The 25,970-nt window shown below is 39.4% G+C and overlaps 1 protein-coding gene across 2 annotated transcripts in view; it reads right to left on the bottom strand.

The window, feature by feature from the left end:
- The window catches only part of LOC127428979 (homer protein homolog 1-like), a 27,818-nt gene extending 4,407 nt beyond the window's left edge, over positions 1-23,411 (bottom strand). For both annotated transcript variants that reach the window (XR_007895213.1, XM_051677679.1), the window contains exons 1-8: positions 23,106-23,411; positions 15,047-15,203; positions 9,887-10,018; positions 9,675-9,767; positions 7,375-7,505; positions 5,132-5,291; positions 4,935-5,045; positions 4,773-4,853 (exon numbers count right to left, since the gene is read on the bottom strand). Coding sequence is in view for 1 of the 2 variants with exons in the window: in XM_051677679.1 (XP_051533639.1) it covers positions 4,773-4,853; positions 4,935-5,045; positions 5,132-5,291; positions 7,375-7,505; positions 9,675-9,767; positions 9,887-10,018; positions 15,047-15,203; positions 23,106-23,110 (870 nt within the window). In the remaining variant the exon portion in view is untranslated. The remainder of the gene's footprint in view (positions 1-4,772; positions 4,854-4,934; positions 5,046-5,131; positions 5,292-7,374; positions 7,506-9,674; positions 9,768-9,886; positions 10,019-15,046; positions 15,204-23,105) is intronic.
- Between the last annotated feature and the right edge of the window lie 2,559 nt (positions 23,412-25,970).

Below are 25,970 nucleotides of genomic sequence, written 5' to 3'. Positions count from 1 at the left end.
ACAAATTGTCCCTTTCAATTGTTCCAGAGTGAAATCATTATTTTTAAATAGACCGTTTTTCTCTTCCGATCCGATTCAGATATCTGAAATCAATTCTGATTCCGATACCAGTGTTGTTGTTTTCATAATCAGTTTAGAATATCGATACCTCACTGTGTGGAACTAATGGAGTACTCTTTTATATGTAAAGAAACCCAAACCTCTAACTACACAATATTTCAATATAAATGTATAAAATTAACAGTAATTCCAGTCTGAGTGTTCAGTAGAAAACAAGACAGTTTTCTTTGCACAATTTTTTCAACTTCTTTTTTTTATTTATTTAGTTTAAGAGATCAATCCACTTTTCATTCACACAATAACTTTTAGAATTTTAAATACAACAGTAATGTATTTCAGTCGTGCACCTTTAACTATAAAACCCTCACGCTTTTATTTTGACATTCTGAACTCTGCAGGACGTCCTGTACGTGTCTGTTTGTAGGCAAGTTCACAGTAGTTTAATTTACTTCTTATTCAGATTCTGGTGAAATGCTCCTCCGGTGCCGTTCTAAATGCATATTATAAATGAACCGAACTATTGAGTATCTACATCTGAGATGTTGTTTACGAGTAGTGCTCAAATATGAAAATAGCTGCGACCGCCTCGCCAGCCTGCGCGTGTTATGTATGTGTGTCAACAGAGCAGCGCCATTCACTAAAACACACTCCCCATGCATACTGTATATTAAATGCAGCCTTTTGCTTTTATAGGGGCAGTGGTGGCTCAGCGGTTAAAGGCTCTGGGCTACTGACCAGAAGGTCGGGGGTTCAAGCCCCAATACTGCCAAGATGCCACTGTTGGGCCCTTGAGCAAGGCCCTTGACCCTATCTGCTCCAGGTGGCATCATGGCTGACCCTGCACTCTGACCCCAGCTTCACTGGGATATGTGAAAAAGAAATTTCACTGTATATATGAAAATGTATAATATGTGACAGAATAAAAGCTTTGTTCTTCTTACTCTTATGGTTCTTTTATGTCATTTTTGGAGCTCAACAGTAACGAACATGACTAACACACAGTATCAGATTTGGATCGGGCTCGTCGGTCCAATACCCGATCCATCTAAAAGCTTCAGTATCAGAGCCAATACCAATCCAGGTATCGGATCGGTGCATCCCTATTTTTAAATATTGGTAACAGGTTAATAACCAGTTAATAAAGTAAAAAGTATATTTCTCAGTCGTTTCCAAGTCTTCACTGAATTATTGTTGGTTAAATTTTTTGAAAAGACATTATTTTATATAAGCTACTGTATAATTTGCTTGTTATCATTTCTATGCTTATAATTCCCCCACATGGGAAAAAAAGAAATGGCTTATTATCACTTATTTTGGTTAAGTCCCTTATATTGAACGTGTTTTCCCAGACCAGGGGCCTCATGTATAAAACTCCTAAAAGTGTGCGTAAGCACAAAAGTCAGATTTTGCGTACGCACCAAAAAAATTCCGATTTATAAAACCGTACGTACGCCAGAACCTGCGCATCGTTCCCTTAATAAATCCCAGCAAGCGGAAGATGCACATGATTCATTCCCCACCCCGTCTCCTTCCCAAAATAACCATATATGGAGTGTACAACGCATGTTTTTACTATGCATATCCTCATCTGCATACAATTACCATATGCAAATCCAGACACGTGCTCATGTGCGTTTAACAGTACGAGAAACTGTATTATAAGAGATAAGACTGTAAATGTCACATGTGCCCAAAAGATTAGATGCTGCACCATGAATAAACAATATTTATTAAGATATGAACTTGTTTTCAAAGAATATATCTTGAATATACCTTGGCAACATTTTTTATCTTTGCAGACATAAATCTATCCTAAGCAATTTTGCTTCTCAGAAAAAAAAAAAAAAATTCTCCCCTTTTCTCCCCAATTTGGAATGTCCAATTCCCAATGTGCTCTAAGTCCTCGTGGTGGTGTAGTGACTCGCCTCAATCCGGGTGGTGGAGGACGAATCTCAGTTGCCTCCGCGTCTGAGACCGTCAATCCGCGCATCTTATCACGTGGCTTGTTGAGCGCGTTACCATGGAGACGTAGTGCATGTGGAGGCTTCACGCTATTCTCCGCGGCATCCACGCACAACTCACCACACGCCCCACCGAGAGTTAGAACCACATTATAGCGACCACGAGGCGGTTACCCCATGTGACTCTACCCTCCCTAGCAACCGGGCCAATTTGGTTGCTTAGGAGACCTGGCTGGATTCACTCAGCACACCCTGGATTCGAACTCGTGACTCCAGGTGTGATAGTCAGCGTTAATACTCACTGAGATACTCAGGACCCCTTTTTCAGAAAACATATGAAATCGTTTTAAGGGTGTTTTTATTGAGAAGTTAAATATTTAGTAATGGAAACAAAATGAAAATTATTAAAATTCTTTAGGCAGCATTGTCTGATAGAGTACTGTCATAAAAATAAAGAACATTATTAATCTGCAGTGCCTATAAAACAATTTAGTATGAGATATCCACAAAAATAGAAGAAATCAGGATGGGGGCAAATACTTTTTACAGCACTGTATTTTATTGTTTTTACATTTTGAATCATTGTGAAGTTAATTTGGCTTTTTTGACACTGATCAACAGAAAAAGACTCTTTCATATCAAAACACATTTCTACCAATTAGTCTAAATTTGCAACAAATATTAAACACAAAATAATTGTTTGCATAAGTATTCACCCCCTTTAATGCAACTCACATAATCATCACAGTGCAACCACCTGGTTTTAGAATTTTCTCAGTTAATTAAATGGAGATCACCTGTGCACAGTCGAGGTGTTTAAAGTGATTTTAGTATAAATACACTTGTCTCTGGAAGGTCCACTTACTGGTGAGTCAGTATCTTGGGAAAAACAACACCATGAAGACAAAAGAACACTCCAAACAAATCCGTGAAAAGGTTATTGATAACATATATCAGGGGATGGATACAAGAACATTTCCAAGTCCCTGAATGTCCCTTGGAGTACTGTGAAGTCAATAATTAAGAAATGAAAAAAGTACGGCACAGCAGTAAATCCGCCCAGTGCAAACCGTCCTCAAAAACTGAGTGACCGTGCAAGAAGGGGACTAGTGAGCGAGGCCAACGAGAGACTTTACAAGCCTCAGTGGCTGAGATGGGAGAGACTGTGCATACAACAACTGTTGCCCGGATTCTTCATCAGTCACAGCTTTACAGGAGTAAAGAAAACCCTATATGGAATATCGGCTAGAGTTTGCCAGAAGGCATGTGGGAGACTGTGAAGTCAGCTGGAAGAAGATTCTATGGTCTGATGAGATCAAAATGGAGCTTTTGGCTATCAAACCAGATGCTATGTTTGGCGCAAACCAAACACAGCACATAATCAAAAATGCACCATCCCCACTGTGAAACATGGTGGTGGTAGCATCATGCTGTGGGGATGCTTCTCTCCATCCGGCCCTGGAAGGCTTGTAAAGGTAGAGGGTAAAATGTATGCTGCAAAATACAGAAAAATCCTGAAAAAAAACCTGATGCAGTCTGCAAGAGAACTGAGACTTGGGAGAAGATTTGTTTTCCAGCAAGACAATCATCCCAAGCATACAGCCAAAGCTACACAAGAATGGTTTCAAAACAACAATGTTAATATTCTGGAGTGGCCGAATCAGAGTCCAAATCAACTCAAATGAAAATCTATGGATGGACTTGAAAAATACTGGGCACTCACGATCCCCACGCAACCTGACAGAGCTTGAGCAGTTTTGCAAAGAAGAATGAGGAAAAACTGCAGCGTCCAGATGTGCCAAGTTGATAGAGACATATCCACATCGGCTCAAGGCTGTAATTGCTGCCACATGTCCGTCTACTAAATACTGACTTGAAGGGGGTGAATACTTATTATAGGCGCTGTATCTTTAATTTTTGTTCTAACTGGTTACCAATGGAAAACGAGGTAGCAGAATGCTGGAACCGGAACAAAAAAATACAGTTTCTGCTCAGAACGAACCGGAATGAAAAACATTTCGTTTTTAGTCCCTAGTTATATTGATATTTCTACATCATTGCCTCAAGGTGGTGCTCATTTCCAACACAAAGGTTTTCAGATCTTATCTTGTTATTTCATGTAACATAAATGGAGAAGTGATGTGAAAAGTTCAGATTCTTATCTTTCAATTGGTACCACATATGACTGACTCTTTTTTTATTTTTCTCCGCAATTTGGAATACCCAATTCCCAATGCACTCTAAGTCCTCGTGGTGACGTAGTGACTCGCCTCTGTCTGGGTGGTGTAGTGACGAATCTCAGTTGCCTCCGCGTCCGAGACCGTCAATCCGCTCATCTTATCACGTGGCTTGTTGAGCGCGTTACCGTGGAGATGTAGCGCGTGTGGAGCTTCACGCTATTCTCCGCGGCATCCACGCTCAACTCACCACATGCCCCACAGAGAGTGAGAACCACATTATAGCAACCACGAGGAGGTTACCCCATGTGACTCTACCCTCCCTAGCAACCGGGCCAATTTGGTTGCTTAGGAAGCCTGCCTGGAGTCACTCAGCACACCCTGGATTTGAACTCGCGACTCCAGGTGTGGCAGTCATATGACTGACTTTTTAAACGCTCCTGGCCCCACCCACAGACCCCTCTGATAAAAAATAAAAATTTCAGAGCAAATACATCAATATTGACATGCTGTATATATACTGAATATCCTCAAAAGGCTTTAACAGTATCACTCGTTGTTGAGGTTTGCTTACCTGCAGCTTTTGTGTGAGTGAATCTTTCTGTGTTTGTAGCTGATTGGCGTTTTCAACTTCCTCTTTCAGCTTCTCCAGTTCCTGTGAGGATGAAATTCACTCAGTACTCAAATGGTTTCAGGTATGAATCAGTTAAATGGTTGTTAGTAGTGGGAGTCTGACCTCCTCCTTGGCTTTGAGTTCGGCTTCAAGTTCTTCAATGGTCTGATTCAGTTCAGTTTTCTGTGTTTTGATGCCTGTTGTTTGTCCACTAACACACTCCAGCTCTGTCACCTGACAAACACACAGAATCATGTGATCATCACGTACAGTTATGGACCAACAGTCAACATCTCTGTTGCCTTTGTTTGACCTCTGACCCGTTTGTGCAGTCTCTCGGCCTCATCCTGATACGCCGCCAGCTGCTGTTTCCACTGTTTGACGTTAGCGGTGGACTCGAGCAGCGCCGCCGTTAATTTGGCGTTGTTTCCCTTCAGAGTGGCGAGCTCCGCCTCCCAGTGTTTAGTGATGGACGTCGAGCTGTGCGAACCAAACACCAGAAGAAAGAGAGCAGCTTTAGACAAAACAGTCTCTTCATCCGTGTCCTTTAAACGACATCAAGTGTTAAAGAAACTGAATGTAGCAGGAGTTTCTCACTTCACTTGATATTCTGTGATTGATTAAAAGAAAAAAAATGTGACTCCACAATAATAAACATAAACGAGTAAAGCTTTGCTGCCAAATTGTGTAACTGCAATTGTGAGGGACGCAGACTCGCTCCAAGAGCTTTTCATGAAGTGATTTAAGTGCATTTACATTCATATTTAATGTTTGTCTAACACAGTGTTTTAATTTAATGCTTTAGTGTCCAGAGAGGCCAGCGGAGTATGAAATATAGATGAATACATTAATCGACACATGGAGAGTCTAACCACACGGGAGTGCCTTCATTTCAAAGCAGAACAACTTTAACAGTGGCAGGAAATATTTACAGGCCGAAAGAGACTCAGTTCTTGGATTTCAACACACTTCCAATAGAACCATGAATAAGTTGGCTGTGATTGTAGAATATACTGCAGCTTTATTTCAGTAACATGCACCTAAAAACTAGATCTTTCACTGTAAATGTATGGTATTTTTTAATAGTAATAGTAATGTTTGCCTTGACTCTTTAAACTCTGAACATGTTTTTAAAGATTTCCTGTTTCAGTGTTTGGTATCACTGTAAAGAAAACTTTTAAAAACATTTAATGATATAGATTATGATACATTCTGAGACTCTCAGCCTAAGAAACTGCTGAAAAAAATCACACACACACAAATAAAAATCTTATTTTTCTTATTTGACATGATATATCTCTGTGTGTAAATAAGGTGGCTCAGAAAAAACTACTTTTGTTTTGTTCCCAATCATGTCAACTCTCTGAGAACAATTTTGTGTTGATACGAGAAAGCAATCAAAAGTTATAACATTACAAAAATAATTTATACTAGTGTACAAAAACATCTCAATATGTCTAAAAGTCTCTCCAAACAAATAAAACATAATAATTGTACATAAGAACTAATTACACATGCAAACACAACAATGACTAAAGGTTTGCATAGCATGCAGACATGATTTTAGTAATGAGATTTCACAGAATGAGTTTCATTCTGTGTCATTTGAGTCATCATTGAGTCTGTGTCATGTATTTGGCGCCATCTCCTGGTGGTCATATGTAACATTGTGCTTCATGTGGATTATCTAATGATCTATGCATCTGATTATCTTGTGTGTGGACTCGTTTGAACCTCCTCTTAATATGTGATATTTTATGTTCCATTTATAGTGAAGTTATAAGCAAAAACGCGGCAAATAAGCAACACCAACATAACTGTCACAGATATACTTAACTATTACTCACTATATCTTTGTCTGTGAGTAAAATAAATATGCTGGTTTTATTCTACTCTTTGAGAGCTTTCCAACAACATATGACACATGACTATTTGATCAGTTTTATGTTTTTACTGATTGCAATAAAATGTACAGTGCAATTTCTTTTATAATTTATCAAAACGAAACACTTCTGATTTGTCTGCAAATTTCAAAGCACTTGTTCAGTTTTGGTCATAATGTCTACATGCATTGGAAAGTAGAGCTTCTAAGCTTTCAAACGATACCTATTTTGTGTCAGTCAAGACTGTGGTTATTAATATGTCAGACAACTCTCGGAGATAGATTAAAGATTTTTATTGATTATAATGACAGTAAAGTAATCTTAGTCTTGGTGGACTAGATCTGCTTTACACATGCTGCTACTATACCAACATCAAGATAAGCCCCCCGTAAAGCAGATCTAGACATGTGTTGCTGGGGAGGTGGAGGGATAACACTACACATACTGCGCTGCTGTAGCTATTTCCCGGTGTATTGCGTGAGGTGAGTAGCACAAGGGAAAAGCTTCTAATTGGGTGCGCAGGACAAGGTGTACCTGTTCGACCTATCAGCCGCGCCATGTACAGTTTCCTAACTGAACTTACTTGTCATTTTGACAATTATATTTTTTTCTCGTGGGCCCTTCTGAGCTGAAAGGTTTAATAAACATAACTAATAACAGTCAGGTGTGTCTCTGGTCACCTGTGAGGGAACGGTACAGCGTTGAGCTCCGTGCGGCTCTCGGTGTTGAACGCGGCGACAGGCGTCACTCGGTCGTCTGTTCCGTTGATGCTCTCAGGGGTCACTGGAGACTGAAGGTCTGTCGCGGATTCCTGTGACATCAAAAACACAACAGGAACACAATCACAAATACACAATCACGACCAATGGCAGATGAGGAGAAGTGTTTGGGAAACCTCTTTGTGTGCTAGTGCTGCAAAAGTTACCCACTTCACAAAAACATGAAGATTTATGTTTGCAAGAAACTAAAAAACAAAGGTCTTGTCCTGTAAAATGAAGCAGCAGAGTTTAATTCTACACTGGCTGTGGTTTGATGTAATGTCACATGACAGATCAACATCTCTGAGGTTATAAAGGAACAAACTGAAGCTTCATTCACAACAAGAATGGCTCTTCATTCACAGTGCGAAACTAATTTTCATCAATGTCTAACATCTGATCGGGTGTGAAACACACCTGTCAATCATATAAAAGCTTTAATTTTATTGGTCAGTGAGTTTGATGTAAAAAAGTCAAGCGTATAAATGTAAAAGAATGTTGCTTTACTCATGTTGTGAAGCGGCCTATTGGAATGAATCATACATCGAGATGGTACAAGTGAGCTTCAGATGTTCTGATACTGATTTGATGAATATAGTTTAGATTAGGGAGGTTTTGGGATAATTTGATTCACTCTTACCTTTGTGTTGCTCCGAATCTGTTTGTGTTTTAGAGAATTGAGTGAAATCATGAGAAAAGGACATGAAGTATTAATCACAGTAGAGCTGTAATTGAGCAGCAGAATTCTCAGTTTGACATTGAGGGAGTAAATGAGGTGTGTGTAAATTACAGCTCATGTTTGGGATTAAAGGGATTCAGGATGGATTTGTTTCAGTTTGTTTGGTTTAACCCTTTAAGCTGCCGACGGGCCCGCAAGAAAAACATAATCGTCAAAATATTAATAACTACAGTCTTGACTGACACAAAATAGGTATCGTTTGAAAGCTTAGAAGCTCTACTTTCCAATGCATGTAGACATTATGACCAAAACTGAACAAGTGCTTTGAAATTTGCAGACAAATCAGAAGTATTCCGTTCTGATCAATTATAAAATAATTTGCACTGTACATATTATTGCAATCAGTAAAAACATCAAACTCATCAAATAGTCATGTGTCATATGTTGTTGGAAAGCTCTCAAAGAGTAGAATACAACCAGCCTATTTGTTTTACTTACAGACAAAAATATAGCGAGTAATAGCTAAGTATATGTTTTTGACAATTATGTTGGTGTTGTTTACATGCCGCGTTTTCACTTATAACTTCACTATAAACAGAACATAAAATATCACATATCATTATTTAGAGGAGGTGATTATCGTTCAAACTAGTCCACACACAAGATAATCAGATACACAGATCATTAGATAATCCACATGAAGCACAATGTTACATATGGCCACCAGGAGATGGCACCAAATACATGATACAGACTCAATGATGACTCAAATGACACAGAATGAAACTCATTCTGTGAAATCTCATTACTAAAATCATGTCTGCATGCTATGCAAACATTTAGTCGTTGTTGTGTTTACATTATGTTTTATTTGTTTGGAGAGACTTTTAGACATATTGAGATGTTTTTGCACAATAGTATAAATTATTTTTGTAATGCTATAACTTTTGATTGCTTTGTTGTATCAACACAAACATTTTCTCAGATACAGTTGACATGATTGGGAACAAAACAAAAGCAGATTTTCAGAGTCACCTTATTTACACCCAGAGATATATAATGTCAAATCAGAAAAATAAGAAAAAAAGTAAATTTTTGGCTCAATTTGTTTTTTTATTTTTCAGCAGTTTCTTAGACTGAGAGTCTCAGAATATATCATAATAAAATGTGAAAAGTTTTCTTTACAATGATACCAAACACTTGACACTCCTTGTTTGTTTTTTTGTCGAGTTTTAAGCCTTTAATTTTGGGTATGCCACTGAAACTGGAAATCTTTAAAAACACCTTCAGAGCTTAAAGGGTTAACTGGTTCAGTTGGTCTCTGGGTCTAAGAGGTTTGGATGGGTGGTGACGTGGGTTTTGTTGGATCGTAAAGGTTCTGGTGGTTCCTCCTTACCTTTAAGCGCGGAAAACACGAGACTGGTTTGCGCTTGAGAGATAATGTGATGTAAAGAGTTTTAGAAGTAAAAACAAGAATATAATTAGAGCTGCAAGGGTGTGAAAATGATTTTGTGAGCAGGTTAGTAGTGGTTTAGTGATGTACCTGTGATGGTGAGCTGGTTAACTCCATCTTCTCCTGAGATTTCTCTTTTGCTAATCGTGCCGCTTCTTTAAACTCTGCAAATTTTTCTGCAAACTGCAGATGGACAAACAAACAGAAACAAAGAAACACAAATTTCATTTATTACCCTCAATGAAAACAGGAAACGCAGCCACATTGAATAATAAGACCAGTTGTGATTTGTGAGAGCTCACTTTACTCAGATGAGCTTCAGACGAGAAGCCAAGCCCGTAGACGGTGTTTGCGCGACTGTCCGCCCACTGACCGAACTTGTGTGATGTTTTGGTGAAGTTCATATTTGGAGTGATGGTGCTGTTGATGATCGCCTGCACGAAACAAAACATCACATTTACACAGAACACTATTGAAGCTCACACATTTCATCACAAAATCACTAGAAATATATACTGTATATATATCACAATAAAAATACTGTGCAAATACTTTGATTTAAATAATATATTATTTTTTCCCCTCACATTACAGTAATGAGTATTTGGGGTGAAAATATCTAAACTGTTCTAAAAACAGGCTTCATTTCCAAATCATAAGCTTTCAATTCTAATTTCGATTAATTTGGATATATTCAAGTTTTAATGTCCATTTTGCTTGGGGGGCCTGGGTAGCTCAGTGGTAAAATACGCTAGTTCGCTAGTTCGAATCCCATGGCGTGCTGAGTGACTCCAGCCAGGTCTCCTAAGCAACCAAATTGGCCCGGTTGCTAGGGAGGGTAGAGTCACATGGGGTAACCTCCTCGTGGTCGCTATAATGTGGTTTGTTCTCGGTGGGGCACATGGTGATTTGAGCGTAGTTGCCGCGGTGGATGGCGTGAAGCCTCCACACGCGCTATGTCTCCATGGCAACGCGCTCAACAAGCCACGTGATAAGATGCGCGGGTTGACTGTCTCAGACGCGGAGGCAACTGAGATTCATCCTCCGCCACCCGGATTGAGGCGAGTCACTACACCACCACGAGGACTTAGAGCGCATTGGGAATTGGGCATTCCAAATTGGGAGAAAAAGGGGAAAAATCCCCCCCCCCCCCAAAAAAAAGTCCATTTTGCTTACATATGATAAAAATTCTCTGTTAATTATACAGGGCACCTTCTAACCTTTTTACAAATGATATTTTCACTAGTTCATCATATTTGAGCTTTTTAAAAATGTACAAATGCATGGATTTCATCAGTAAATATGATATCTTTAAACTGCATAAATTATATTTACAGTAATATATACTGTATATTTTATTATGTTTATTGTTTATATGCATAATTTGTGCCATTTACAAGTATTATCACTGATTTGTAGAACAAGTGCTAAAATGGTTCTGTCTCTTTAAGACTAGCGGCAGTTCCGCAAGCGTCTCACATACGTGTTTAAATCGAGCGCATATTAACCAGAATTCGTCCTATGTGTGATTCGAATTAAATGTTTCTTTTTTTGTTGTTTTAGATCATCAACTGACTGTAAAGAACAGAAAGGATGTTAAAAGAGACATTATTCAGTGACAAATGGATTGTGTGGGTCTCGTCTTTGGACACTAGGGGTGTGAATCTTCGATTCGATTTATGAATCATGGGTTTTCAATTCAATACCAAATGATTTTCTGCTAATTAAGAACAATTTGTTTTGTTCTGAAACACATTGATTCATTTAACAATTTGATTCTGTAGATATTTTTTAATGCATTTATAAGAATCTTTAAATACTTCCCCTAATGTGCTTATTTATTTATTTGTAGCAAGTTGTTGCTCACGATGACACAGTCACTGTGATGTCATTTTGTTGCTTACAAAAGGTCGCAGAAGTACACCAAAAATCATGCAAACGCCTTTATGCACTTTTAGGATATGAGCAATCAAACATAGTGGCCCCGTTTTTTTTTTTTTTTTTGGGGCCACTCTGTAAAGTAAATATCAATCTTGGGTATATTAGAATTAATATTGAGATCGTTCAAATGAAGACTGTGATTAATCGGAAAATCAATATTATCTTATTAAACATTGTCTAAGTCAGTGTTTCCCAAACGTTTTTCTGCCACGGCACACTTTTTACGACTAAAACATTCTGAGTGAGTCAGTGAATCATTTTGAGTCGTTCATGACCGAAATCTCCCAAGAGACTTTATAGTGTTTAAACAGATCTAGAGTCTTCCTTCAGTCGGAGCATTATTTTTCATCCAGACAACAATAATAGTCTAATAACAGTGAGTTTCAATAACGTCCTTCTCCTTTATTAAAACTTGCATGACGTCAGTATAAGAATTAGAAACACAAAGCAGATCTACGGGATCATTTTCCTACAGTATTTAAACTGCTGAGCATGACCACAATAATAGACAAATAATAATCATTTTGAGTTTCAATAATGTTCTTTCATCATTGTAAAGCTCATTTCACACGAGTCGAGACGTCAACGCTCCGTTCATCGCCAGCGTCGAGCGCCGCATTGCCCTCCACACGACAAGAGTTGCAGAAAGCGTCACAGAGGGGCGATTTTACGAGTTTGCCACGTAAGAAAGCGGGAGATGAGCACAATAAACATCGACAACATGTATTTGGAAGAGAGTTGCAGTTGCTTTGATGCAGAAAGTAATAAAATGATCGTTTATGTTTAGGTTGAAGTGTTTTCTTGGTGAATTTAAATGAGTTCAATAACTGGGGTCTCTGATATTCGTAAACAATAAGCTCATATTTAATTAAAAGAAACTGAGATATTCAATATCTTCACAAATTTGGACAGTTTTGAAATATTTCTTGTTGTTCAGTGCTCTCAAAGACATTATTGGTGAAGCAAAAACGTGTGTGTGAAAAACACTTTGGTGTAAAGTGACGTCACTTCATAGACTTCAATGTATTCTGCAGCGCTGACGCGAGTCATGTGAACGCCCCTTAACGTGTACAAATATCACTCACTTTTACACATTAATCATTGCTCTTCACAATCACAAAAGTGACCGATTATGGTTTCAAAACAGCGAATTTCTCAGTTTGGATCCCTGAAATTAATTTTTTTTTCATGCATTTATTTATTTTGTGGAATTTGATAATCTTCACGGCACACTATGTGCCACGGCACAGTGGTTGGAAAACACTGAACTAAGTGTCTGTACTAGTGCAGGGGGTGAACAAGTATCTGTGTACATTCTGAAACACTCTCGATTAATGCAACAACATCGAGAAGAGTCGACGCATCTGTGGATCGTGACTTTGGCAGACACTGAATATTCTTGTACACTAACATAAATGCAAATCTATGAGAAGTTGTAAAACACAGAATCTGAATAATCTAATATTGTTTGTGTACAAATAGAAAAGGCAACGTGTTTTCATAGACTGATTGTTGTACAGTTGACTGCACTCTGTGTGTGTATGTGTAGTGTGTGTGTGTATGTAGTGAGTGTGTGTGTATGAAACCGGGAAAGGCACCGGGCAGAGATGATCTCCCAGGTGAAATGCTGAGGGAGGGTGGCGTTTGTGCACAGACTGCCCTACATCACATCATAACAACAGTCTGGACCACTGGACGGGTTCCGCAGGATTGGAAGGATGCCCTGGTGGTCCCACTCTTTAAGAAAGGGGACTGCACAGATTGTAACAACTACAGGGACATTTCACTCCTCAGTGTGCCGGGAAAGGTCCTGGCAAGGATTATTCCATATCGCCTCGCTAGGCATGCTGAGGAGAGGCTTGCGGAGCCCCAATGCGGTTTCAGGAAAGGGCGGTCCTGCACAGATGCCATATTTTCTGTCCGTCTGCTACAGCAGATGTGTAGGGAATTCCAACAAGACCTACATCTCTGCTTTATTGACCTGGTCAAGGCCTATGATACCATCAGTAGGCCTGGGCTCTGGGTTGTTCTTCGTGCTTTCAGAGTCCCTGACCCTCTGCTCACGATCATTAAGGACCTTCATGATGGTGAGCGGGCCCGGGTAAAACTACGTGGCCAGGAGTCAGAGCCATTCCCTGTACACCTTGGGGTGCGACAGGGATGTCCTCTTGCTCCCACATTATTTAACATCTATTTTGACCACGTAGTTCGTGAAGCCTTCAATAGCTGTACCGGAGGAATTTCCATCTGGTACAGATACAATGGGAGGCTGATCGATGCCCGGGTGCGGTCAAGGGATGGCTCCCTATTGCTCAACCATGTTATGTATGCCGATGATCTGGTAATTGCTGCTCACTCAGAGGAGGAATTGGGGGTGCCGTTGCTGAACCTGGAGCTTGCCACTAAGAGGTGGGGCTTTACCATCAGCCCCACCAAAACTAAGCACCTGCCTGGGTATTTTGTACCATCGGACACTCCACCCCCCCAACTCCCAATTGGTGATAGAGCAGTTGTGGAGAGAGTGGAGAGTTTCCCATACCTGGACAGTGTGCTCATGACCGGATCCGGTTTAGCAGCAGAGGTCTCACTCCGAATCAGTCGAGTGGCATTATCTTTTCATCAGTTGCATAACGCTGTGTGGAAGCTACCTGTTATGTCGCTCCGCACGAAGCTTCAGGTCTTCTCGGCCACGGTCGTTCCCTCCCTTCTCTACACTTGCGAAACGTGGACCTCGTTAATGGAACATCTTCGCCGGTTAGAAACATTTAGGCTGACCTGCCTATGATCCATCCTGGGTTTAACCAGGCTGGACTGTATGAGGAGCTCACAAATCTTTGAAAGATCTGGACAAAGTCCCATCGGTGAGCTCCTCCGGCAGGCAAGGCTGCGCTGGCTGGGCCATGTAGCCCGCATGCCTAAACAGCTTTTGTTCGGCCGGATTGAGGGGGCTAAACGGGCGCAGCACAGGTTAGAGAGGATATGGAATGATGTGGTACAGGAGGATCTGGAGCTGAGTGGACTTGCCGCTGACTGGTACCAGCGGTGTCAAGATCGGCCTCTGTGGAGGAGGCTCGTGAAGGACGCTACTGGGCAGTTGGAGGTAGTCGCCCCCATTCAACAACAACGGAGGGCGGAGGAGTGACACTCACAACAACGAGCGGAGCGTCGGGTGGCTAAAGCACAGCAAGTTGGCACAGTAGGGGGTGCAGGTGGTCCATCAGCCAGTCGTCTCAGTCAGTCGACCCGTGGCATCTGGGTCTGCCCCGTGACCTCCTGCCAGCGGGCTTTCGAACTTCACGTGGCCTCAAGGTGCACATAGCCTGGCACAAGCGTAGTGGTGACGTCTCTGCCACTTAGTGGCGAATGGCGGTTGTTGTTATGTGTGTAGTAAGTGTTACGCAACCATAGACTCTAAAAAAATCTTCCTTTTAACCAACCCACACTCCACAGGCCCACTCATGTGTGTGTGTGTGTGAGACAGTGCTTTGATTGTGTGATGACATCACAGCTCATGCTCTGACCTTTGACCCATCCAGGCTAATGATGCGGTAGACATTGCGTGTACTGTCGTAGAAGTACGACACAGTGACGGCGTGTTTGCTGGTGGGCAGCCAGTTCTTCTTAGTGTTCGGGTCGATCTGGAAGACGTGAGCTCGAGTGCTGAAGATCGGCTGCTCTCTGGAAGAAAAAAACAACACACGTGATCAGTACTGACATCATCAATGCATTCAAACGCATGAACAATTGATTATGATCCACTACAAACACGCATTGTGTTGAGAGATTATTTCAGTAAAACCGCAGTGTGTCACTCTCTAAAATGACAGAAGATTCATAGAGATCCTTGCAGCCGCAGTGCATGATGGGACATCAGGAACAACACACACAGTCACGCCATCTGAGATCAAACACCAGTAAGAACAACTGACAGTAATTTGAGTTTGACCTACACCAGCGCAGATTATGACTAGTCCTGGATTATGAAGTATTACCATGTCGCTTTAGTCCAGGACTACAGTTAATCCGTTCCACTGCAGATAAGATGAGTGTGCGTTTATCAGTTTATCAGGCAGTGTTGTCTCTGAGATCATAGTGGAAATCCCATCATGTAAAGCAGATTTCCTTGTTCCTCCACAATACAGAACATTTGAGCTTCCTCATGCCACATCTGTGTTTGTCTGTCTCTGGTCCAAAACCTCGTGAGCTGATGAAGCTTTCAGTGTTTTAAGACATCTGATGCACTCCTGACGCTTCTAACAACTAGACCACAAAATTATATTTTCATCATTGGCATCATCCACACAAATCCATTTACGTATCCAAATGTCATCATTTTCCAAAGCATGTGTTTTGGTGGAGAAAAATGCTGTTTTAGAGTGGATGAGAGGTGTAACGTAGGGTAATTAATGCATTTTCAAACAAATTAATTAGTGTGGTCGTGGCCTGAGATACAGTACCTCGTTTTGGCCAAATTGTAAAGCAGCATCATATTTATCCTTCAGCATTTCAGTTAGAATACTGCTTCAGTATGAAATTAACAGAAGTGATTCAGGGTGGATTTAATAAGTTAGAAGATCTCCGTTTCAGCTGGAAATAACACAGCAGTCCTTTAAAGTCAACATTTCATTAACCTCCTGAGACCCGAGCGTGACTGCGGTGTGCATTTTCCATTCCCCTTTTTGATTTGTAACTAGTAGTCCCTAAGAAACATGCAAAAAATAAATAAATAAATAAATAAATAAATATGTATGTATGTATGTATGAGTTGTGAAATTTAAATAATATCAAGTTATAGAAAGTCCGATTTATTTCATCAAATAGTTTATTATGTTTCCAGGAGTGTTGATTATTCATGTTTATGAGACGTTACAGACATTACATCAGAAATTAGCATAATTAATTCAGATTCAAAGTAATGTCCAGCATCATCCAATCACTGTCAACCATGTTAAAATAAAATGATACATTATAAATTCTGAATCTATGTACTGATTATCATTGTCACATGTCTGTCAAACATGTTGAGTGATCCAAACATCATCTGCAGCCTGAAACTGAACTTTTGATCAGATTTTAGGAGTGAATGCACTTAACTGCATAGAGAGCTATAGGATGCTCCCTTGCTCCCTATTTAGTGCATTACTTAACCTCCAGTGTGCTGTCTGTCTGCACTGGTCTCAGAACAGTTTGAAATGCACCTTATTTTCATCCTAACTCCATATAAAGCCTCTGAAAGACACATTTATCAGCTTATGGATGAACTCATTTATTCTCAGTGTGATAATGCAGTAAAGATAAGATATTTTAACTGAAAATTAGCCTATAGTCCACATACGTGGTCATTGTGTTTAACAGCGTGCCATTTCGTGAAAAATCGTTCACATTTTATACCGGATGAAACTAGAGACTCTAATCTTTTGACTCAAACAGGTTTTAATGTAAAAACGTAATGAGGTTTCTTACCAGATGTAGTTTTATTGGCATTTCACCCAAAGACAAACTCCGCTGTGATCAGCGCCATGTTGTTTGGTCACATGACTCCGTACATCAAAAGTTTAACCCTTTACTGACAGCACAGAGTCTCCTGAACTGAGATCAGTCAGTTTAAATGAAATTAAATTATGCGTTGCATATAGTGAAGCCAAAATACAACGTCCACGCATGTGGACTGGGGTCACACGAGGTTAATACACATTCCAGCTGTTATTTTCAATACATTTTTCAATGAAACTGCTCAATGGGGACTTTAAAACGTTTACAACATTACAGAGACTACAGTATGATTTTCTGTAAAGCTGCTTTAAAACAATGTGTGTTGACTATAATGATTTTTCTCATTGAATATTTGGTTTTACTATTAAACACATCACATTATGGCCGTGAAATGTGTTGTGGGTGTTGTTTCATGTTGGCTTTAAACAACCATTAAACATCTGGAGTTAAACTGAGAGTGAAATTAATCTGTATGAAGAATGAGTTCGGCGGGTTTGTAATGTGGGTCAGGAGTACTGTAGGGTGTGAAGGGCGTCTCTGGAGTAACAGTCTCACAACGTTATTCAAGTGTGTTCAATAGAGAACTGCAGCGGTACTTAACAGCACACGTTCATTCATCATCTAATTACTGATATTAATTACAATACAAAGATTATAACTAAATATGTCTGCTTCTTAAAACCCCCCAGACATACTGTATGAAAGAGGTGATTCCTATTATTCAGCTCATCTTCGTTTTTAGAGTTTAATTCTGCTCAAAACGTCGCTGATACAGATAAACACATTCAGATGGACGTCTTTGGCCACTGTGATGCGTCTTGTGGTGGTTGTGCTCATGAGACACTATTTGTGAGACATTTTCAAGTTAAAAGTAGGCCAATTTTTATTAACGCATCTCAAGACTCCTGCATTCGGTTTCATTCCTTTGCGCTCGTCTCGCTGTTTTTGAACACAAGAACGCATCTTATGTGAACGGCCACTAAGAAAACATCCGAATCGGGGTCAGAATAACGAGAAACCACCCTAACTGTAAAGACTAAAGTATACATTGGTTTTCTTATGCATAGTACGCAGGATAGAAATTTTGTCATCAGCACAGTATGACCGGACTGTCCGTGTGCAGCCCAGTTAGCGCGCTGTCGCCTCATGCAGCTGCCGTTGACTGTACTAAAAGAATATCACCAAGCAGATATTCTTTAAAAGGAATAAAAGATGTATATTCTTTATACCTTTATAAAGTCTAAGGTATACTTAGTTTTTCCACATGCTTGTTTTGCGCAGTCGATCGCTCAGCATTTCTAAGTATAGGCAACTATTTTGACCGCGAACCTGTTGGGATGCATTTGACACATGCACACTACGACCGCTTTGTGATATTCATTAGGACAGTCCACGTCTGTGTGCATCATCTGTGCATGTGCCCATGTAACAGTACATAGACAACCGAAGTATACTTTGGCCTTGAGCGCTCGACTGTGCACGCAGAAAAACAAAGTAAACCTTTGCCTTAAGACTTCAATTATTAAGTAGCTGTTTAGACAACCCATCAACTAGTCGACTTTAAAAATATGTTGTTTTGCACATCACTAATTATGGCAGTCTAAGAAGCAGGCATGTGGCCCTGTGAATAAATGTTTAAAATGTGCAAAGAACATGTTTTTAACCCTCTGGTTCACTTGCCCCATTCACTGCCATTGTTAGTGCATTTATTTACTCTACACACACTTTTACTTTGTCAGCGGCTGATTCATCATCGGACGTCCAGAACAGTCCGCTCATGTGTGTGAGCAGTGTGTGTTTGGCACTCAAGAGTGTTTTGACATTGTAGGAGGAAATCCACTCTTATCACACACAACTGACACTGAATTTGACTACAACACACTAGACCATTGTTCAAACACGTGTGTGTGTGTCTCTGTGTTTCTGTGTGTGTGTGTGTGTGTGTCTCTCTGTGTGTGTGTCTCTGTGTGTATGTGTGTATCTGTTCTGTCCGTTACAAACACTCACTCAGAGATAAAAGTCAAACTGGCTGATGAGGTTTTCACATCAGCAGTTCTCTTACACACACACACACACACACACACACACACACACACACACACAGGCCAAGGGTGAGATTGTCCATCTGGTCACAGTGCAGTCACAATCCAACCAATCACACGCCACAAACACGGTTACACACACAAACACAACTGGTTTGTGATTACATTTTCTTTCATTAATGTTATATTTACTAGCTGAGGTGTGTAATTAAAATTCTCTCGTATCGGTTTAATATGCAGAATCAACTATAAGTTATCTATCGGTGGCTTCTAGTTGTGATTCTTCTCCTTTAGTGCTTTTGAGGAAGAAATATTTTTGCTTTCTTATTAGATTTACGGCTCTAAGCAGCCTGTTACCAAACAATCAGATAATGTCTGAGTATAACAGAGTATATTCTTATTTATTATGGGTGTAAAGATTCACTCATCTCACGATTCTGTTCAGTTCATGACAGGGTTATTATCGTTTACGAAACTAAAACTAATAAAAAACATTTTGTTTACTAAAATAAAATAAGATATGAGTATTAGATTAAAAAACTAAAACTAAATGAAAATCTTGCCTTGACAACTAACTAAAATAAAAAACATAAAATCTATATTTAGTTTCCGTATTTTTAGTTTTCATTTAATATTTGCACCCAAAACTATGTGAATATTAATGAGCAATATGAACTCATCTGCAGTTTTGATGGTCAGAATGGTAAAGGTGTTCAGTGCCACGTCTACTCTGTCTCTGTGCCAGCTGTGTGTAACGGGGTATACTGCTGTGATGGCAGCTGGCAGAAAGCAAACGAGTGCTGTTAGAGTACTTTAAATACAAAACTGTGACTCTAAAATGCAAATACATTACTGTGTCACACAATACTATCTGTGGCACTGAAATAAATTCAAAATAAATACAAATAAACTAAAAAATAAAACTACAATTACTAAAACTGCTATAAAAATAAATAATAACTAAATATAAATATTTTTATTTGAAAAAAGTATAAAACTACAAAAACAAAACAAAAAACATTCAAGAAAAATACTAAAACAAAAAATGAAATTCAAATGAAAATGTAAAATAATCTAAAAATAAAAACTAAATAAAAAATAAATACTATAATAACACTGGTACACTATTCTTTAAACTAAGCCTGAATCAAGAAAAGTTTTTATTATTATTACTTTAAAGACATATGCAAAACAGTTCCTTTAAAATGTAGCTAAAAGTGTTCATGTACTGGTGACACCTAAATATCAGCTCATAATTCATCTTACTGAAAATATAGAATTATGTTAGATACATATGCTGCTTACACACTGTCACTGATTACAAACATTTAAAATATTTTACATTAAAATGCTATTTTTCTCAAATAATATTATGTCTGATTACATCTAAATATTATTTTCAAAAGTACATATTTAATGGAAGTACATGCTTATCCAGTTAAATAATAATAACATACTGATGAAATCAAATCAGACATGACCTTTGACATTAGGATTATATTCCCCTATAGTATTATTATACATAATAGAGGTAGACCGATATATCGGTTTTACCGATTAATCGGTGCCGATAGTTGCTTTTTGGAACTATCGGTTATCGGCAAAAAAATCTATGTTGATAATTGCCGATAGTTTTTTCATCATTTCAAAATAAGTCCCTGGTGTGTTTCGGGCTTATACTTAAAAGTAACATGTTATGAACCAAATTCTGGTTTAACAAAAAACTGCATCTGTGATTTTATTCATTTTTGACTCTTTGTCCTAGCACGCCATAATAAAGAAAGAATAAAACAATGTTTGGCCATTCTATATATCGATTTTAAGAACTATCAGCTGATCCCACCATCTTAATTATCAGTATCAGCAAAATCCACTATCAGTCGACCTCTAATACATAATATTCAGCATTATATATAGTAGATTAATATGACACCATCATTAAACTGCCGTAGACTTTATACGCTGACTATCACACCTGGAATCATGAGTTTGAATCCCAGGGTGTGCTGAGTGACTCCAGCCAGGTCTCCTAAGCAACCAAATTGGCTCGGTCGCTAGGGAGGGTAGAGTCACATGGGGTAACCTCCTCGTGGTCACTATAATGTGGTTCTCGCTCTCGGTGGGGCGCGTGGTGAGTTGTGTGTGGATGCCGCGGAGAATAGCGTGAAGCCTCCACACGCCCTATGTCTCCGTGGTAACACGCTCGACAAGCCACGTGATAAAATGCGCGGATTGACGGTCTCAGACGCGGAGGCAACTGAGATTCATCCTCCACCACCCGGATTGAGGCGAGTCACTACACCACCACGAGGACTTAGAGCGCATTGGGAATTGGGCATTCCAAATTGGGGAGAAAAAGGGAGAAAAAAAATAAACTGCGCTAAATTTTAATTTTCTCTCGGGCAATCAGAGCAGATCACTCTCGCACTTAAAATGTACATTTGATCCCGTGCGCTGTAAAGGCGCATCTCCTGGTTTCAGTTTCCGCCGTTTCAGCCAAACTCTTCGTACAACACCTGTGGTTGCTACTGTGTAATCGTATTTTAGAGCTCCTTCTGTGCAATAAAGCGATTTCCATTTGTATGCCCACATTACGTAGGCTTAGGACATCATGTGTATTGGATAGAACAGATGCTAAATAATAATATAATAAAAAAAGTCCCATCTCCACGATGTCACGTTTTTGAACCGTGATGTATCGAGCCACGACAAAACGTTACACCCCTATTTTTCGATATACAGATTTTCTAGATGTTTCTTTAATATCTTCAAGCATCATTTTTATCTTGCCATATTTTCATCAATAGTATGCTTTAATAAAATCGTTTACTTATTGTCATGATGCGTCTTTTTTGTCTCAAATTCTTTATCGTTGATGAAATCAAAAATCCCTTCGTCGTGGGGCCTGGGTATCTCAGCGAGTATTGACACTGACTATCACCCCTAGCAACTGAGACTTGTCCTCCACCACCCGGATTGAGGTGAGTAACCGCACCACCACGAGGACCTACTAAGTAGTGGCAATTGGGCATTCCAAAACTGGGAGAAAAGGGATACAAATTAAATTTAAAAAATCTCTTCGTCAACGGACGTTTTTGTCAGTGATTTTGTGTACGAGATTAACACTGAACATGAGTAAACGCTTCACGCTGCAACCCCGACCCAATTGTCAAGCCAAATCTACGCCCTTGTTTTTCTCGCATTAAGATTCGGACATACTACTCCATTGGCATACTATATAGTAGTATGGATATTCGGATGCAGCGTTAGTGATTCATATCAAAGATGTCACGTTCTCTTATTGTCTCCTTAACTTCCAATAACTTCTCCCAATTTCACGGTGACATCAGAAACCTTTCACTGAGTATTATGACATCATCTCTGACAGGGCCAATCAGTGCGCTCCGCTCCAGAACTGCAGCAGCTTTGCATGCGTTCAGATGTTTCGTTTGGCTGATTTAGTACACTTCACTTCAGATACAGCAGCTATTTTTGGCCCCGTCTCTGGAACAGCACTGACGACTGGAAGGACTTTTATACGCTTTAGTTTACCTGCATTTATCCAATGACAACAACATGACATCATCTGATCTCAGTGTGACCATAAAATACTGTGATGTCATAACGTGATGATGTCACTGAAAACTGAATTCAGACTGAGCACAAATGAAGTGATCTGTCATCTGAAGCAAATTATGAAATGATCTGAGTATATATGGTGTAAAGATCTTTTCAAGCAGTATTCAGCCAATTATTTACCAAAAAATAAATAAATAAGTACCAGACATACACACATGTTTAACATGTATCATTGTAAGACCATGGGGTACTAAACCATGTTTAAAAAATATGATTGTCAGTCAGTACAACCAGATTCATATTAAAGTACTACAGTATTTAAATGGTGTTTAAAGAGTGCCACGGCAGTACCATGATATTCTGCAGCAGCACTGCATAACACTGACATTTACCATGTTAACAGCATGTAATCATTCAGTACTATGATGTTTATCAGAGTCACATGTAGTAAATCATGGTAACATACCCCATCTTGCTCGCTTCTCTCTCTCTCGTGCTGTGTGTGTGTGTGTGAAGATGATCGTGTTGTTGCTGTTTTTCTCGAATGTTTCAGTCCGACATGAATGATGTGAATCAGTGTTTCATCATGATGCCAGAACAGCGCGTTCCCTTCACTGCAAATCAACCGCTAACAACATCATCCAGATATCAGCACAAATATTTCAGTGTGTTTGTGAATCACCATCATCTCCACACACTGATCATTCAGATCATTTCATGTTGTGTCCGTGTCATCTGTCTCATTCATCATCTCTTCGCCACCGCGCTACGTCATCACGCACTCACGTCACGCCCCCGAAATATGACGTCATGGACAGTGCATGTGTGTCGTCACATCCTGAAAGCGTTTTGAACACTGAAATTGATAATAAGAAGAATGACACATTTCTAAATTCTATTGAGAAATTCTTTGTACTGTAAAGAGCTTCTTTACGTCTTACTGTACTGTATATTTAACCTTTTATAATGTATATTTATTGAGGAGAGTTGTTTTCTTTCTCTTTTTCTGTAATCTAATATACTGTGAACATGTCAGATATTATCTCTCTGTCACTTTGAGGAAAGTTATCCAATGAAAAGGGGGGGGGGGGATTGTATCCCCTTTTCTCCCCAATTTGGAATGCCCAATTCTCAGTGCGCTCTAAGTCCTCGTGGTGGTGCGGTTACTCATCTCAATCCAGGTGGCGGAGGACAAGTCTCAGTTGCCTCCGCTTCTGAGACCGTCAATCCGTAATTCTTATCACGTGACTCGTTGTGCATGACACCGCGGAGACTCACAGCAATGTGGAGGCTCATGCTACTCTCCACGATCCACACACAACTTACCACACGCCCCATTGAGAGCGAGAACCACTAATCACGACCACGAGGAGGTTACCCCATGTGACTATACCCTCCCTAGCAACCGGGCTGATTTGGCTGCTTAGGAGACCTGACTGGAGTCACTCAGCACACCCTGGATTCGAACTCACGACTCCAGGTGTGATAGTCAGTGTCAATACTCGCTGAGATACCCAGGCACCGCCCCCCCCCCACACCCCAAACAAAAATGTACAATTAAATTATCTTGATAATTTTTTATTGGAAAGCCCCTCATTTTATGTTTTGTTGTAGTAGTCTTTACTCTTTACAATGTATAATTATCAATGATGTTTCTTTTTCTTAATTTGTCACCCGGGACGGAGAGGTGCGGCTGTGAGTGGGGTGGCCAGGCTTCTGTCTGAGGGGCAGGGGTCCCCCAGGCCCACCTCTAGCTCCGCCCCTGATCCTAGCAACCCCATTCATATATAGTTCTGCAATGTTAGCATTTGTGACACAGGTGTACGATTATCAAAAGAGAGTATAATTTACCATGTTTTGAACACCTGCTACTTTGCTAACGTTTGTTAAACAAGCTTTAATATCATGAAATGTCGGAACTTTGACTCATTTATCAATATCAATAATTCCAACTCAGTTTCCAAGTTGGAATTACGACTTCAAGTGGCATTCCATTGCACTTTTCCCACTAGGAAGTTGGAAAATCAGATTTTTCAAGTTGAATGGAACGCAGCAATAGATCTTCAATTAAAGTCACAGTTAAACCAAAGGACACACAAAAACACTCCTGTGTCAGTGTTAAAATTACACATTTACCACAAAAGAATACATGCATTAGAGAGAATATTAAACACTTAACGGTATAGAAAAAAATAAAGGCATTTGATCGTTTAGCACTTCTTTTTGTCAAAGATGTTTAAGATGCAGCTCTGGCGACATGAGAAAATGACACTAGTGCAATGAATTAAAATTATTTCAGTTATTTAAAACTTTATTTTTAGGCCCACAGCAGTCTGTAACTTTACAAATAGTCTTTATTCTTGTTAGCAAAACTATTCAAATTGGTTGAAATTAAACATTATAAATATCATAACTTGAACTGGGGACTTCAATGTCACATTGCAAATCAAATGAACATCTGATGTACATTTTCTTTAATTGTAACCATGCGTACATTTTAATAGGGTAAAAGTGTATTTCGCTGGATATGTCTTTACACTTTATCTTGACTTTATTTAGATTATATTGTAGTAAATTCTGCTGTAATGTTGCTTATGTGTTGCTCCATCTAGTGTACACATGAATTAAATACAGAGAATTTCTATCTGTCTCGAGGACTTGAAAACATCAGGGGTTAGTGTCCAATGATAAGCAATGAATGCATAGAAATAAAAATATATGTACATTATATTTTGTTCTGCACATAGGAGGGGTGTTTTTGGCCTTCTAGCCTTTCATGATTCACCTATGAAGTAAAATGGGGTTCCCTTATTTTGTAGGGCATTCTCCCCTGTGAGGAATTGTTTAAAAGAACAGCACCGAAACATGTGATTTTAATGAGTTTGGGAGCAGCATTTCTATATTTTCTTGTGTAGTTTGAAAGTAAATATGGGATACAATGCATCAAAGTATTTACATGACCTCACTAGCTGAAGTTTCTCACAATGACCTTTTAAAAAATTCACTTTGCTGTGACAGTACCGTGGTATTTTCATTTAAACCATGTTATTAAAATGATACTCTAAGGTATCTGAACTATTTGTTATTGTCCATCTAAGCTTCTGTAAAAAATTTAATTTGACACTGATTTATATTTTCATTTTTTCTAAGGTGCTATGTGAAATCAAACTAAATTTAACACCTTGTTTCAATCAGATTAGTTATGAGACTAAAATGATTTTCTTACTGCACCAATGAGTAGACCACTTCACTGAGTTATGACTGTGCTAGTGATATCGATGGAAGAGAAAAGAGCAGAGAAAACCAGGCTTGAATAGCACGTGTTTCAGAT

Source organism: Myxocyprinus asiaticus, chromosome 38, assembly GCF_019703515.2.
Source record: "Myxocyprinus asiaticus isolate MX2 ecotype Aquarium Trade chromosome 38, UBuf_Myxa_2, whole genome shotgun sequence".
In the NCBI taxonomy this organism is placed as follows: Eukaryota; Metazoa; Chordata; class Actinopteri; order Cypriniformes; family Catostomidae; genus Myxocyprinus; species Myxocyprinus asiaticus.
This window is presented reverse-complemented; position numbering and strand designations above follow the sequence as displayed.